We start from the raw sequence: 16,810 nt of genomic DNA on the forward strand, positions 1-16,810 counted from the left end.
TTTTCTAAATATAAAATTGTAGTTAATTCTTTTAAAAGTGAGAAGCCACTAACTATCATTAGTGCCTGGAATAGAGAAAGATAATACTCTATTTTTTATATTTGGGTTTTATACTAGAAAAGCAATTTTACTGCATTTCTTTTCTTCTCTCTTTGCCCCATTCATTCCTAATTCTGATATGTCAGAAATGTATTTAAGGAACATTGGATATGATATATAATATGACTTGAAGGGGAGACTTGAGAAGGTACCTATGACACTATTATTTTATCATTAATAAAAGCAGGAATTTTGTGGCCTCCTAGTTTTGTTGAACCTGGAAAGGCAATTGAACACTCATATATTTTGGTGCCCATATTAAATTACACTAAATTTGAGTATTGGAAAGCTTATCCTCAGTGTACAACTTTATAGGTTTTAAAAATTACTTGTGTATTAATAAATTACTTTTATAAGGTGCTTGCACAGAAATTTTTATTTGGTCTTAAACTTGGGTAGATAGGATGTAAAGCTCAAAGGGGTACACTACAGAGCAGGGGTCCTCAGACTTTTTAAACAGGGGGCCAGTTCACTGTCCCTCAGACCGTTGGAGGGCCGGACTATAGTGTAAAAAAAAACTATGAACAAATTCCTATGCACACTGCACATATCTTATTTTGAAGTAAAAAAACAAATGTTTTCGCGGGCCGCAGTTTGAGGACCCCTGCTACAGAGAGTCTGTATATAAGTATATACATTCCTCCATTGCGAATATCTGCATTTAACTTCTAGATGTCTGTAAGGTCCTTATTTTTATACCCTCGCCGGTGTGGCTAAGTGGTTAGAGCATCGGCCCATGCTCTATCCACTGAGCCAAGGCTAGGGCAAGTGCAATGTTTTTTTAAAGTTTTTTTTTCCCAATGTGAAAATTACTACATGAAATGCAAAATCTAAGTGTTAATGTGCTTAGTTTTGATTTAGTAATACTATTGTAGAGCTGCCCTAGCAGGTGCTTAACTTTCTTGACTGACAGAATTGCAACAATAACAATCCTCACTGGAGGACATACTGAGGGTGGGGGGGAGGGGTAGAAAGGAAGGGGAAGGGGAGGGGAAGAAAAAGAGAGAAACATTGATGGTTGGCTGCCTTCTGCACGCATGTACCCCTACTGGGGATTGAACCAACAACCCAAGTATGTGCCCTGACCCGGAACTGAACTGGCAACCAAGCGGTGTACAGGATGATACTAAACCTACTGAGCCAGTCCTACTGAGCTTAACTTTTTTTGTTGTCACTATTTTCAGAGAGATATAATCAGTTCTTGGCTACATTCTACAACAATGTGTCCTAATTTCCTGGGACAGTTCCAGTTTAATATATTTGATAAATTATCCCCAAAAGGCAATTGAATATTTCATTGAAAATTCAGCAAGTGAGCCCGCTGTAGTGGCTCAGTTGGTTGAGCATTGTCCCCTGCACTGAGAAGTTGCAGTTTCCATTCCTGTTCAGTGTATATGCCTGGGTTGCAGGTTTGATCTCAGGTCAGGGAGTGCATGGAAGGCAACCCATCTCTCTCTCTCTCTCTCTCTCTCTCTCTCTCTCTCTCTCTCTCTCTCTCTCTCCCCTTCTCTCCGCACCCCCCCCCCCTTTTCTCTGTAAGTATGTCCTTTAAAAAAAGAAAACTCAGCAAGCTAATTAAACCAGTAAGTGCTATAATAAAAATGCTTGTCACAAACTAGGATGGATCAGAGTGAAGAACCCTCAAACTTAGAAAACAAAAGTTTACCAGCCTGTGTAATACAATTTTTTAGTTAGATATGGTTTGTTAGGTACTTTTCTAGTAAAAAGCATGTGATGCCAAAAGTGATACAACATTGGGATAGCAAAGAAGAATATATATTATGTATGTGGTGTTTACTATGTGCCAAATGATATTCCAGATGATGGGAATAGAGCAATGAATAAGACAAAATAAGGTTTCTGTAAGTGCGATTATCAAAACTCAAGGTTAATCTTGTTTTGTCTGTGCCTTCACTGCTTTTCTCTTTCTCGGATTATTTAGAAGTAAATCCAAGATACCATATTTCAAATACAAATAAATATTTCATTGTGTATCTCTAAAAGATAAGCATGCTAAAAGGGGGTGCTTATGCATTAAAATTTTTATTTTAAATATTTTTGTGTTAAATTGTGTGCAAAATATATTTTATTGACATTGGAGAATAAGTAATTTCAAAGAAATAGTAATCCTCATAATCTGTATCCAGCCTAATAATTTCATTGAGTTCATTTTTAGTTAATTGAAAATGATCCCTTTTATCCTCAAAAACCTTTTAAGTTTTACTTTGTAAGTTCTAGTTTTTATTTTTGGTTCGTATATAATGGTGCCATTGTTTTCTAAGATATTTCTAAAATGAAGGTTCCAAACATACCAGTCCTGAAGCCTTGTGTACTTTTGCTAGCATTTAGAGAGGAAAATTACATGTGTATAGCTTATTGTAAGATTTGTACAGGAATTTCAAAGAGTGATGATATTTTCATTCAGGTCTGGCATTGCAGGTAATGAAAAGTACTATTTGAACTTTTTTAGTATAAGCTTTTGAAAGAGAAATTCTGAAATCTTTGTCACTCATCATGGATTTTATTAGAAAGAAAAAGAAATCCATGAATGTTGTACCTAGATAAGGCATGAACTGTCTCTGAAAATATTTTTGCTTTGTCACAGACTCATATAGTCATCTTCATTTCCTTAAATGTTTTCATATAGCTAGGGAGATTTCTTTAAGATTAGATGCCTACAAAGCAGAGATGCTATAATGTACTTATATTTGACCACTTTCTCAAAACAGGAAACAGTTTGATTTTTATTGCTAGATACAAGAGCTGTTATTAGGAGTTGTTTCCCCCCCCCCCCCATTTATTATTTGGTAAAAACAATTTGTTAAATATGTAACTAAATGTGATTCTAGTTTTACTTCTTTGAAAGTTTTACCATACACATTTTATTTATTTTTTTATTTTTATTTTTTTAAAATATATTTTATTAATTTTTTACAGAGAGGAAGGGAGAGGGATAGAGAGTTAGAAACATTGATGATAGAGAAACATCGACCAGCTGCCTCCTGCACACCTCCTACTGGGGATGTGCCCACAACTAAGGTACATGCCCTTGACCGGAATTGAACCTGGGACCTTTCAGTCTGCAGGCCAACGCTCTATCCACTGAGCCAAATTGGTTAGGGCCCATACACATTTTAAAATCCTGAAATAATTTTCTAGTAACTGGGGGAGTTGAACAAAGGAATAGGCTGCTTAGGAAGAAGCTCTCTCTCCATTTATAGAAACGTTTAGGCATATGCACCCCACCATCCTCCAAATAAGCATGTTTCAACAAATAAGGATATTGTGGGATGGAATTTCATGGTTTCTTAAAACTGGAGAAATCAGTAATTCTACTTTATTTTTTTTTTTAAATATATTTTATTGATTTTCCACAGAGAGGAAGGGAGAGGGACAGAGAGTCAGAAACATCGATCAGCTGCCTCCTGCACACTCCCCACTGGGTACGTGCCTGCAACCAAGGTACATGCCCTTGACCGGAACCGAACCCGGGACCCTTGAGTTCGCAGGCCGACGCTCCATCCACTGAGCCAAACCGGTCAGGGCAGTAATTCTACTTTTATAACAAATTTTGAATTAACTTTTTTTAAAAAAATATATTTTATTGATTTTTTACAGAGAGGAAGGGAGAGGGACAGAGAGTTAGAAACATCGATGAGAGAGAAACATCGATCAGTTGCCTCCTGCACATCTCCCACTGGGGATGTGCCCGCAACCCAGGTACATGCCCTTGACCAGAATCGAACCCGGGACCCTTCAGTCTACAGGCTGACACTCTATCCACTGAGCCAAACCGGTTTCGGCTGAATTAACATTTTTGAATAATACGGTTTGAATTAGAAAATGTTATAATTTGTAATGTTACTAATTTTGGCTTAATGACATTTTTTGGAAGATTAGCATTTGCTTAGATTTAATTGAAAGCTCTGTGGAAGATAGTGTTTAGAAGAAACTCAATAAATTAATCTGTGTGCTATGTTGTTTTAATATATTTTTATTGATTTCATAGAGGAAGGGAGAGGGAGAGAGAGAGAAACATCAATTATGAGAGAGAATCATTGATCGACTGCCTCCTGCACATCCCCTACTGGGAATGTGCCCGCAACCTGGCATGTGCCCTTGACTGGAATCAAACCCAGGACCCTTCACTCCACAGGCAGAAACTCTATTCACTGAGCCAAACCATCTAGGCTGTTTAGTATGTCTGATGCAAACATATAAAATGTTTCTTATAATTTAATATCTAACATACTAAAGAAGGAAACCACCTTGGAAAAAAATTAGGTAGATATTTTAGCTGTCAGGTAGATATGAACTACTGATTTTATTTTTTCAAAGCCCATTAACAAATTTCCTACCCTTTGGGAAGTTTGAATAGGATGTAATAACTTATTAACTGAATAGTTGTAGTTATCAATGCTAAGAAGTAATTTAAGAAATAGACAATTAAAAAAAAAAAAAAAAACGCCGAAACCGGTTTGGCTCAGTGGATAGAGCGTTGGCCTGCGGACTGAGGGGTCCCAGGTTCGATTCCGGTCAGGGGCATGTACCTGGGTTGCGGGCACATCCCCAATGGGAGGTGTGCAGGAGGCGGCTGATCGATGTTTCTCTTCCATCGATGTTTCTAACTCTCTATCTCTCTCCCTTCCTCTCTGTAAAAAATCAATAAAATATATTAAAAAAAAAAAAAAAAAAAAAAAAAAAATTTAGTGCTTCACGTAGACTTACGTAAATAGTAAACATTCTTTGAGCACTTAGTTTATACTATTGTGCTAAATGCTTTACAATCTGTTTTTTATTTAGCCCTCACACCAACCTCATGAGGTAGGTATTAAGCTAATTTTACAAATAATGAAACTGAGGTTTAGTAAGGTAAAGTATCCAGCTTTGAATGTTGGGCTTTATGTTTTGTTTTTTTATTTTGTTAAATTAGTTAGCTTACTAGTTGATCATGTCTTACATACTGTGATAGCTTGCCAGTTTCTTCCACCTCTGTCTCACCCAATATTGATAGAAAGTTAGCATGAGTGCTCAAGAGCAGATTACTTACAGATATGTGCTCTGTATTTCTAGTTTTTACTGTTGATCGTCATTTTTGTTCTGTTACTTCACAGCAGCTACTAATCTAAGACCAGTGTTGTTCTCCCTCTGCCCAATTTCCTAACCCCCACAAATAACCCATTCAGTTGCTAAAATGTTAAAACAGTGGTTCTCAACCTTCTGGCCCTTTAAATACAGTTCCTCATGTTGTGACCCAACCATAAAATTATTTTCGTTGCTACTTCATAACTGTAATGTTGCTACTGTTATGAATCGTAATTGTAAATATCTGATATGCAGGATGGTCTTAGGTGACCCCTGTGAAAGGGTCGTTCGACCGCCAAAGGGATCACGACTCAGGTTGAGAACCGCTGCTTTAAAACATTAACAACATATTTGAAAATTCATTCAAATTTTACATTGGGTTTTCTTTTGTGTCCAAACCTATGAAGTCAAAAACTCTCCTTTGTCCAGAGCTGTGGAGAGATAGCAAAATGTTTCCTCCTGATCTTCCTACCTCAGTATTACCTCCCTATTTGCTGTTGGTAATGTGTAGAAAAGTCTTGCATTTCTTATGAACAGTATACTTTAACAATAGACCAAGGATGTATGTTATCTTAAATGATTTTATTCCTAAAATTCCTAGGCAATTAGAGATTAGAGTTATTGTAACACTCTTATTTTCTGTAGTTTATTTATTATTAAAACAATATTTTTCTTTTACTTATGGTTTTCTGCATTGCTGCATGTTAAACACCTGGTTTTCTTCATTGGGCAATTTTATTTCCTTTAATCCATGTGAAGACCATACTGTTAGTTACATTCATGTTATTTCATTAAAGCATTTTTGTTTGTTTATACATTTACTTTATTTGATTAAGGATAAGATCTCCTGTGCTTTTTTGAAACCTTTCCAAAACCAAATAGAGAAATTAGTGATTGTTGTATATTTCTTTTTGTCTGTTTTAGGATGGCTACCATAGAGTAGTTAATATTGTGACAAAGAAACCACCACTGCTAGACAGACCGGGTGAAGGAAGCTACAGTAGATATTACAGTCATGTTGATTACCGAGACTATGACGAGGGCCGCAGTTTTTCTCATGATCGAAGAAGTGGTCCACCTCACAGAGGAGTATGTAAATTTACCCCATGTACTAATTGTTACTTTTTTCATAAGTTTAAAAGTCATGTAATTTTTAAAATTTATGTGACTGGACATGAAGGCAGTTGAATAAACACTTCCTGCTTGATGCTCTGTTGAATTGCCTGCTGGAGCTGTCAAATGGGAACTGGTAGTGAAGAATCTTGGGGTGCTGGACAAAGTGGGTAAGCACTCTGGAGAGCTTTATCTAAATGACATCAATTCCAACTAGCCCACATCATCAGGGATTTGCAGAAGCAGTTAAAGGTAATCTGTTCCCTTGGTACTCAGTAAGTGATGACCAAGTGGTTACCATCTCTTACAAATGTGCCCACTTATAATTACTTTGCTTATTTTTAGCATGATGAAATGCTGTGGGTGAGGTTGGGTTAAGGTTGAGTCTCTGTTTCATTTTTGCTATAGTTATTATTAAAATTTATTTACTAATTCAGATTAGAAAGCACTCAAAACATCACCTTTCCCATAGTAAGCACTTTTAAAATGTTGGCTGATATCATTACTATTTTGACTGCTGTTATATCTTTTTTTGTGATCATCTTTAATATTATAAAACTATGTATTTAATGTTGCAGTAATCTGTCATTGAACTTGATTGAAAATATTCCTTGATGCAATTTCTTCAATGTAGCTTGCATGTTTCCTCTGCTAGGCCATTTTCCTACATTATCTCTTTCTCCCCTTCCCTATTGTATAATATTGTAGTTGACAGTACCTATTCAAGCATTCCTTATGATAAAATTTGACCTTACATTTGCTGTTGGAATTAGTTTCTATACTTTTCACTTGAAGAAATGGAGGTAAGGTGACTTACCTAGGGTGGGTATACGTATGGGAGTCCAGTTCTCTCACTGCCATGTCGTGGTTTCGCTGACAATTCTATAGTGATAATTAGACTATTCAGTGTTTTCTTACTTTTGCTTTGAAAGTTTGGAGTGTTAGGGTTTCTTCTCATAGAATTTATTTTTATTTTATTTAACTTTAACATGTCATGCTCTTCCTTTAAGAAGAGGGATTCCATTTTGAAAAGTAAATATGCATTATCCCTATCCTAGAAATTTTGCCATCAGAGCCCTTATTCCAGGTAGTCTCAGGAAGAAACAATTTGATCTTTGCATAAAGTTGTTAACCCTCTTGTGAAAACCCTGTGGCCATTTGCTACTGTAGAGAGGGAATTTTGGATTCAGTGGACCAATTTGTATTTGAATCCTCATGAACATGATTTTTTTCTAAAACCTTGTAGCATAATAGTGCCTCAACAATAATTTTTTCTATTGATATAAATAGTGTTTATACTGTATACAACATTTCCTCTTTAAATTCCCTTCAAACAAACAAGCCCACTCGAGATTCTTAGGACTTTTATGACACTGATTCTTTTCTAGACTTCAGTCATATAATGCAAACTACTTACTTGATCCAATATTTAATTATAGCTGTTGAGTTTTTTCTTTTGTTTATATTTAATGTTGTGAAGAAAAATGATGAATAGACTTTATTTATATAAGAGCAGAGTCTGTGATGCTAAAGGAAATGAAAATAGTATTTATTTAGCTGAATCATTGTTTCTGATTGTAAGTAATTCACATGTTGTATTGTTCTGTGTATCATTTTAAATTAATTGGGTGTGGATTATTATGTGTTTCTTTTTTTATGAACCTTTTTAAATGTGTCTATCTTAGAGGACACAATGTATTTGCTTTCTTTGATTAATTTCAAACTTAGTGCCACAGTTAGCTCTAACATAGCTTATCAGCAAGGGTGGTTTCTTGTTTCCAAATTTAATAGGAGGTAAGATGAGAAATGAAAACTTGAGAGAAAAGTGGGAAAGTACTAAATTTCTTATTGAGCTTGAAAATTGATGAGATAACTTGACATACGAATAAAATGAAAGGCCAAGAAACATCTACTTAATTAAATTTAAATTGAGCCTTTGTTCTTGAACAGCCCTTAGCTATTGTTATGTTGATATATATGTCCTTGGCATTAAGACTGTTAGGGCCTACCAGATAAATATTTAAGCATTTTCATTGAAATAAATGTACTACAGATTCTCAGTTTATTACTAATTTAGTTGTTGAAATGGATGATTTGTATATTTTTTATTTTATGCTTTTTAGCCTCAGAGAAATTTTTTTTTTCTGTTTATCAGATTATTTATTCACTTGATTCTTAGATTCACTTGTTGATAGATGCATATTTGTTGTTCATAATTTGTATCTTTACCTTTTTCTTCTTTTTCCTCTTCTTAAAGGATACCTTTCAGCATTTCATATAATACTGGTTTGGTGGTGATGAACTCCTTTAGTTTTTCCTTATCTGTGAAGCTCTTTTTTATTTATTTATTTATTTATTTATTTATTTATTTATTGCTTAAAGTATTACAAAGGGTATTACATATGTGTCCATTTTTCCCCCCCCGCCCTTGACAGTCCCTTAGCCTCCCCTATCCCCCAGTGTCTTTTGTCCATTGGTTATGCTTATATGCATGCATACAAGTCCTTTGGTTGATCTCTTACCCCCCTCTCTCCTGCCCCCCAACCCTCCCCGGCCTTCCCGCTGCAGTTTGACAATCTGTTTGATAGCCTCAGAGAAATTTAGAAAGGTGTTTTGTCTTCATATTATCTTGGTCTTAGAGACTAGGTTCCTAGTACTACTGTTAGATATAGTCTATGTGATCAAAATAACACAAATAAATATCTAAGTAACTTTTTATTTTACAGGATGAATCTAACTATAAATGGACAAGAGATGATCATTCTGGAAGTCGTCAGCCTGAATACAGGTAAAAAGATGAAATTAATAACATAACTACTTTGATACTTGACTCACGAGATATAGTAGGCCCTTGGGTTACATCGGAGATTCGTTCCTATGGCGCGACATAACACGATTTTTGCTGTAAGTTGGAACCCACCTACATAAGCACCTACGTCACTCACATGGAGCACATACACAGCAGTAATGAAGTGAAACAGTAAAAAAAATTAAAAGAAAGGTAACAACTCCTGACCTTTACTTGTGGTAAATAAATAAAAAACATAAAGCATATATGTACATACAGTGAAATGATGGAACTTTTTTTTTATAAATAAATTAGAGGCCCTGTGCATGAAAATTCATGCACTGGAGGGGGCTTTCCCACAGCCTGGGCTGCCCCCTCTCACAGTCCGGGAGCCCTCAGGGGCAGGAGGCGACCCAGCGATCAGGGGAAGGCGATGCCCCATCATGACACCTCTGCTTCTGCCACTGTTGGCAGCACAAGCCTCAGCCGGTCCTGGTTACCTGAGCCTCAGGTGGCCCTGGGCGGCTGGGCAGCCAACATCTGAAGGTTGCCTGCATCTTGGGCTGGCCCTGGGCGGCTCGGGGACTGAGGGGACTGGGGGACTCTGGAGGCAGGCATGAGGAGCGGCCGGGCCCCTGCTGCCCCGGTGGGGCTGAGCGGACTGGGTGCTGCCATCTTGTGGCTCTGGGTGCCACCATCTTTGAGGGTGTGGCAGTCAGTTAGCATATTTCCTCCTTATTGGCTGTGGGCGCCGCCATCTTTGTGACGGTGTGATGGTCAATTAACATATTCCTCCTTTATTAGATAGGATGGGAGATGGTGACGTAACCACGAAACGATGTACGTCGAGTCTGATGTAACTCGAGGACTGTCTGTATCAAACCTCAAGGGGCTTCTGCTCAAGGTGGCAGTGTAGATAAATGCGGTACTCCTATTCTTCCACAACCACATCAAAATTACAAGTAAACTACAGAATGAGCATCATTCAGAATAGCCTGAAATCTATCTACCTGAACAAAAGTTCTATAACTAAGGATATAAAGAAGAAGCCAAATTGAGACTGGTGGTAGGGACAGAGACACAGAATTGGCTGGTTCCATGCCACATGTGGTGGTTAAAAATCGGGAGGCTCCCACTAAGGAACGAGGGGTTCTGTCCCACACACTAAGGAACAAGTGGTTCTGTCCCACACCAGGATTCACCTGCCAGGGTTCCAGTGCCCAGAAAAGTAAAAACCAGTGGGGATTGTTGCTTAGCAAAGCTCTCATTTAGAATTGAAGGTCAGATAAAGGTCTTCCCAGACAAGAAAAAGGAAAAAGCTAAGACATAGTAAACAGTTTTTAAGAAGAAGAAGAAAAAGATAAAAAAATATGAATGCCTTGGCTAGGTGGCTCAGTTAGTTGGAGCATTGTCCTGCACACCAAACGGTTGTGGGTTTGATTCCTGATCAGGGCACATACCTAGGTTGTGGGTTTGATCCTGGTTGGGGTGTGTATGGGAGACAACCGATTGATGTTTCTTTCACATCAATGTTTCTCCCTCTCTTAAAATCAATAAAATATATCCTTAAGTAAGGATACAGTAAATTATATGAATAATGGTGTTAAATACATACTTATCAACAATTACTTTAAATGCAAATAAATAGATTAAATGCTCCAATCAAAAGACATATAGTGGCTAAATGGTTAAAAAAAAAGACCCTTACATATGCTATCTGCAAGGGACTTGCTTCAGATGGAAAGACACACACAGACTAAAAGTAAAGGAATGGAAAGAGATATTTCATGAAAATGGAAATAAACAAAAAACTATGGTAGCACCCAGGTGGTGTTCCTTAGTGGTTAGAGCATCATCCCATGCACTGAAGGGTCATGGGTTCAATTTCAGGTTAGGGCACATTCTCAGATTGCAGGTTTGGTCCCCAGTTCGGGTGTGTGCATGAGGTAACCAGTTAGTGTTTCTCCACACATCCTAGTCACATAGGTGGACTATATTTCCCAGCCTTCCTTCCATCTAGATGTGGCCATATGATTAATTTATCTCCAGTAAAGTGTAAACAGGAGTTCTGCTTCTACATGTATTCTTCCACGCACATTGACCTTTTCCCATGTTGCAGGGTGGGTCCTGGAATGGAATGACAGCAGACCCGTGGCCTTGGAAGCCACATGTTGAAATAGAGTGGTCAGCCTCGGTTTCTGGATGATTGCATGGAGTCTCTCACCCTGGCATGCCTGCCCTAGACTGTTTGATGGTAGCTAGACTTCTTTTGTGTAGTGACTGAACCCTGCATTTTTGTTATAGCAATTTAAGCTTATTTTATCTTTGTAACAATACTCAGTGTTTTATCTCTTCATCCATATCTCATGCCTAGAATACTTTTAAGTGTAAAGATGTGGTTTTGTGGAAAGGGCTCTGGACTTGGTTATCAAACTTCTAATCACAACTCTGCTGCAAGACATTTATTTTTGTGGGTAGTGTAGAATAAAAGGTAATATGAGAACTCCCTTCGCTTAAGTCACAGCACCGTAGTTCTAAAGTTTCTAAACAAAGATATGTGAGGTTTAAATTTATTCTTAAGTTTTCCCTACTAGCTGCTTTTTCAAATGATTCCCACAGTCTTAATTCCTTTTTGAAGTTCATGTTGACTAGAAATAAAGTAGTCGGTATTTTGTGTGGAATATTTGTGTTGGATGTGCAAAGGAAAGAAAAATGAGGTCTCAGATAAGTGAAATGCTGTCTTTCTCCCCTTTCCTCTCTCCTCTTATATTCCCTGCCTCCTACTTTAATTGAATTTTACTCTTAACTGGTAAAGATATGTCTGCTTAAAGAGAGGGGTCCATCACAACTTGTCTGGTGTGACTGATGTCATGGGCTGAAATTACCTTGAGGGGATGCATATTAATAGGTGAGAATTCTGAGCTTTATAAATCGGCTTTCGCAACCAACATCCGAGGTAAATATAGTGCAGATAGTTTCAAGACTATATTCTGAGGAACGGTGCATTATAGGGCATTAGTTCTTCCCATCTTCCATTCTCCAGGTAACTTTGCCTCCTGTGTGTGTCCAGCATTATGGCTGAATGTTTGTGATACAGCCGAAGATGCTGTCCCAACTCTTAAACTGTTTTTTTGAAAATAAAAAACATTAGTTCAGTTAAGTATGGCTTTAAAAAAAATCTTTATAGTAAGAATTCCAGTTATACTGTTATTTATATTTCTTCAAAGGCTCTTTTTGATTTCCTGATAATTAATTGTATTTAACCCATTATATCGTGCATTTATCCTCATTTTCAACATAGCTAAAAACATTATGGTTTGAAGACTTTAGATGTAGGTATTCTTGTGTAAATGGAACTTTGCAGTAGTCACAGTGCAAAGTTTCTACCCTCTGATTTTTGAAATGGCATTAAAAATGTGCCCCAGTTTCCACTATCCTATTGCTATTTAGCATGTTTCAGGGTAATTGTTAAAATAAACAAAATTCTTTCTTTAAAATTAGGATGATACTTGCATAAAGAAAGTTATACTAGTTGCTGTTGATTGAATTTTATAGATAATCATGAGTGTTGGGACTAACACATTATTTTTTTTTTAATCCTCATCCTGGGATTGTTTTTCATTGATTCTAGGGAGAGGGAAGGAAGGAGAGAGAAGCATTGATGTGAGAGAGAAACATCGATCAGTTATCTCCCATATACACCCCAATTGGGGATTGAACCCACAACCTGGGTATGTCCCCTGACTGGGAATTGAACCCACGACCCTTCAGTACATAGGATGACGCTCTAACCAACGCTACCACACTGGCCAAGGAGGGACTAACACATTTTAAAACATACATATATATATTTTTATTGATATCAGAGAGGAAGGGAGAGAGAGAGAAACATCAATGATGAGAGAGAATCATTGATTGGCTGCCCCTTGCACGCCCCATTTGGGGATCGAGCCCGCAATCCGGGCATATGCCATTGTCCAGAATCGAACCCGGGACCCTTCAGTCCAGAGGCTGATTCTCTATCCACAGAGCAAAACCAGCTAGGGTAGGACTAACACATTTTAAAAATAAAAATAGTATGCATAAAGTTGTGATATTTGTATCAATTAATTGATAATTTCCCTTTTAATTTTTTTGGGAAACCAATAATCTATAGAGGTTTCGTGTTTTGCACTTTAAATACTTAGTGACAGTTGTTTATGTGGCTTTGTTTTAGTTTGTACAGTTTTTCTGGAAACAGATCTATATTTAAGAATGTCTAGCTTAAATTTATTTTACTTCTGTGATTTTAGTTGTTGTTTTTTGTTAAAATGGGATTTTACATCTGAAATAAATTTAAGGAATCTTAATGATCAGGAAAACAGAAACGTCTGAGCATTTCAAATGGATGGTTAGAGTCACTAGCAATCCAAGGTTACCTTAAGGAATTTAGGTCATGAAGCCAGGCTAGTCTATTTCCAGTTTACCCTGCACTTTTGTGGCCCTTTGGGGTTTCAACCCTCCTTCCCTGGTAAGATCTGGACTCTATTTTTATATTATGATCCTTTGAAGCTATCAAAATTATTTCTCAACTTTTCATCCTCTCAGCTGCTGCTTCTGAAATTGGCAGATACATATAGGGAAAAGCAGCCCCTTAAAAGATAAGCCCAGCTCTCTGGGCTTTCTACTCTTCTTATTGATTCCATAGTTCTTTACTGAATTCTTAGCTCTGATGACTCTGAGCAGTTTGCTAAAAAAAATTTGGTTTTTCTACGTTTTTTTAAAAATATATTTTATTGATTTTTTACAGAGAGGAAGGGAGAGAGATAGAGAGTTAGAAACATCGATGGGAGAGAAACATCGATCAGCCGCCTCCTGCACATCTCCCACTGGGGATGTGCCCGCAACCCAGGTACATGCCCTTGACCGGAACCGAACCTGGGACCCCTCAGTCCCCAGGCCGACGCTCCATCCACTGAGCCAAACCGGTTTCGGCTACATTTTTTTTTTAGCTGTCAACTTAGTTCTTAATTTTTGGATGTAGAGGTATTTCTTTTTTCTTGTTTTTAAAATATATTTTTATTGATTTCAGAGAGAAAGGGAGAGGGAGAGGGAGAGAGAAACATCAATGATAAGAGAGTATCATTGATTGACTGCCTCCTGCATGCCCCTACCGTGGATCCAGTCCACAACTTGGATGTGTGCCCTGACCAGTAATTGAGCCGTGATCTCCTGGTTCATACATAGGTCCATGCTCAACCACTGAGCACGCTGGCCAGGCTAGAAGTATTTCTTGAATGTAATAGTGGTGTTTTGTTGAAGTAGCAGAAATTGAGGTGAGCCTTGAGGTAATGGTATCTTTGGCTTGAACTTTATGAAATATAAATATTTTATTTATTTATTTTAAATGTAGTAATTAGTAATAATCTTTTACTTATTGATTGATTGACTGATTTCAGAGAGGAAGGGAGAGGGAGAGAGATAGAAATATCAGTGATGCTAGAGAATCATTGATCGGCTGCTTCCTGCATGCCCTGTACTGGGCATGTACCCTGACCGGGAATTGAACCCAGGACCCTTCAGTCCACAGGCCAACAGAGCGCTCTGTCCACTGAGCCAAACCAGGGCTAAATATTTTTTAAAAATATAAAAAATTTAATAGAAAATGTCTGTTAAATGTGGAGTATAGAATTAAAACCATGAGTTAGTGCACAGAAGGACAATGGAAGACTTAAATTTTTCTACTAATAACCAATTTGTGTGTATTTGTTCATTAGTCATTTGATAGTGTTTAGTTGCATTGATATAGTAGCAGACTCCAAAGATTTAAGAAAAACTATGGGAGAAAAACAATATTTTTTATTATCGTGTTATTTTTTAATGTTTTATTTATAAAAGGTTGTTAATCTGTTTACTGACTTTTCCTATAGAGTGGGTAAAAAGAATCATAATACTTGGAAGTGATGTTGAAGGTTAAGAGTTGCTGTGTTAAGATAGCATTTTTCTGAATAATGGGAAAATAAATAGCAAAAATATAGGAAGTGGGATGATTTCTTGAAAGATTTGCCTTTGCAGACAGATTATCCTGAATTGGAGGAACCTAATCACGTTGTACAGATTTCTTAGTGATCCTCTGGGAAGCTGACCTAACACCAGGTGATGGTAGCTGAAATTGACAAGGCTGACTTATTTTGGGCTTGTCATGTAATGCTATGCTACTTGTGTGTTCAAAAGAAATCATTAAAATGTACTAATGATTTTCTGACAATAGTTGGTCTCACAATTTGTGTTTCCTTAAAATAAATATTAATGAAAATTATTTTCTCAAAGATAAAAAGTTCTGTTCATTTTCTTTAAAAAATCCTTTCAGGTCATGTTAAATAAGGAATGATATTTTTTCTATATCACGTTTTTAGAAGAAAATTATTGGCACCTTTCTTTTTAGTAAACATACATAAAGTACACAAATCAAGGTATACAGCTCAATGAATTACCATAAGTGTAACCACAATTTGGTTAAGAAATAGAACATTACTTGTATCCAGAAGCTTCTTTATACCCCTGCTCAATTACTTTCCATTTCTTCCCCATAGGTGATCATTATTCTCACAAAGCAATCACAAGGCAATATTAATAGTCAATGGGAAAAATTACATTTGTGACTTTTACAATTTTTTGTCAAAACAAACTCTGTCAATTAGAAATGTACAGGGAAATGAAAAAAAAGGTAAACCTAAATACTCATTTAAGTGCACTGTAATTTAACACATTAGAAACAATGAGAGTTAGAGTTTTATTTCTTTGTAAAAAGCTTATTAGAGTGGTGCCATCTCATTTTATAACTTAAGATACAGAACAAACATCTTTTTTATGCCTTGGCGAATTGTCATACTGCATTCTAAGATTGGATCAATTTCCAACATTTATCTTTGTCTTTTCATTGTGAAATACCTCTGAGAGCTCCTTTAATGTGAAGAATTTTGTTAGTTTCTCTTCCTCTGGCACATTTCATTCTTTTGGTCACAGTCTTTTTTGTTAATCCTCACCTGACGTTTCCTATAATTTCCCTTTTATTTTTAAAGGGAATCAATTTTCCATTGATTTTTATTATTTTTAAAAATATATTTATTTTATAGTAATTTGCTTCTTCTACATACCATTTTTAAAAATATATTTTTATTGATTTCAGAGAGGAAGGGAGATGGAGAGGGAGAGAGAGAGATGGAAACATCAGTGATGTGAGAGAATCATTGATCAGCTGCCTCCTGCATGCCCCTCACTGGGGATTGAGCCTACAACCTGGGCATGTGCCCTTGATTGGAATTGAACCTGGGACCCTTCAGTCCGCAGGCCGATGCTCTATCCACTGAGCCAAAATGGCTAGGGCTCCATTGATTTTTAGAGAAAGTAGAAGTGAGGGGGAGAGATAAAGAGAAAGAAACATCGATGTAAGAGAGACACATAGATTGGTTGCCTCCCACAGGTGCCCTGGAGATTGAGCATGTAACAGGTACATGCCCTTAACAGGAATTGAACCCGGACCCTTCAGTTCTCAGGCTCTATCCACTGAGCCAAACTGGCTGGAGCTCACTTTCGTCTTTTACGTCAATAAGTTTGCCTTCAGTAGTTGCCTCAGGGTACAGTATCTTGAAGGTAAACATTGTCAACATTCTCATAGTTAACTATTTTTTCTGTAATTCTGTTTATGTTCAGTTTGAATTGTACTCCTATCGTTATCACTTTTGT

General features: G+C 37.0%; 1 protein-coding gene across 8 annotated transcripts in view; it reads left to right on the forward strand.

The window, feature by feature from the left end:
* Positions 1-16,810, forward strand: part of PPHLN1 (periphilin 1) — a 113,797-nt gene that overhangs the window by 18,752 nt on the left and 78,235 nt on the right. For 5 of the 8 annotated variants that reach the window (XM_059682588.1, XM_059682589.1, XM_059682593.1 and 2 more), the window contains 2 exons: positions 6,109-6,273; positions 9,024-9,085. In XM_059682588.1, the coding sequence (XP_059538571.1) occupies positions 6,109-6,273; positions 9,024-9,085 (227 nt within the window). The remainder of the gene's footprint in view (positions 1-6,108; positions 6,274-9,023; positions 9,086-16,810) is intronic. The other 3 variants (XM_059682590.1, XM_059682591.1, XM_059682595.1) reach the window with 1 other exon arrangement.

The sequence above is a fragment of the Myotis daubentonii genome, chromosome 2 (assembly GCF_963259705.1).
Source record: "Myotis daubentonii chromosome 2, mMyoDau2.1, whole genome shotgun sequence".
In the NCBI taxonomy this organism is placed as follows: domain Eukaryota; kingdom Metazoa; phylum Chordata; class Mammalia; order Chiroptera; family Vespertilionidae; genus Myotis; species Myotis daubentonii.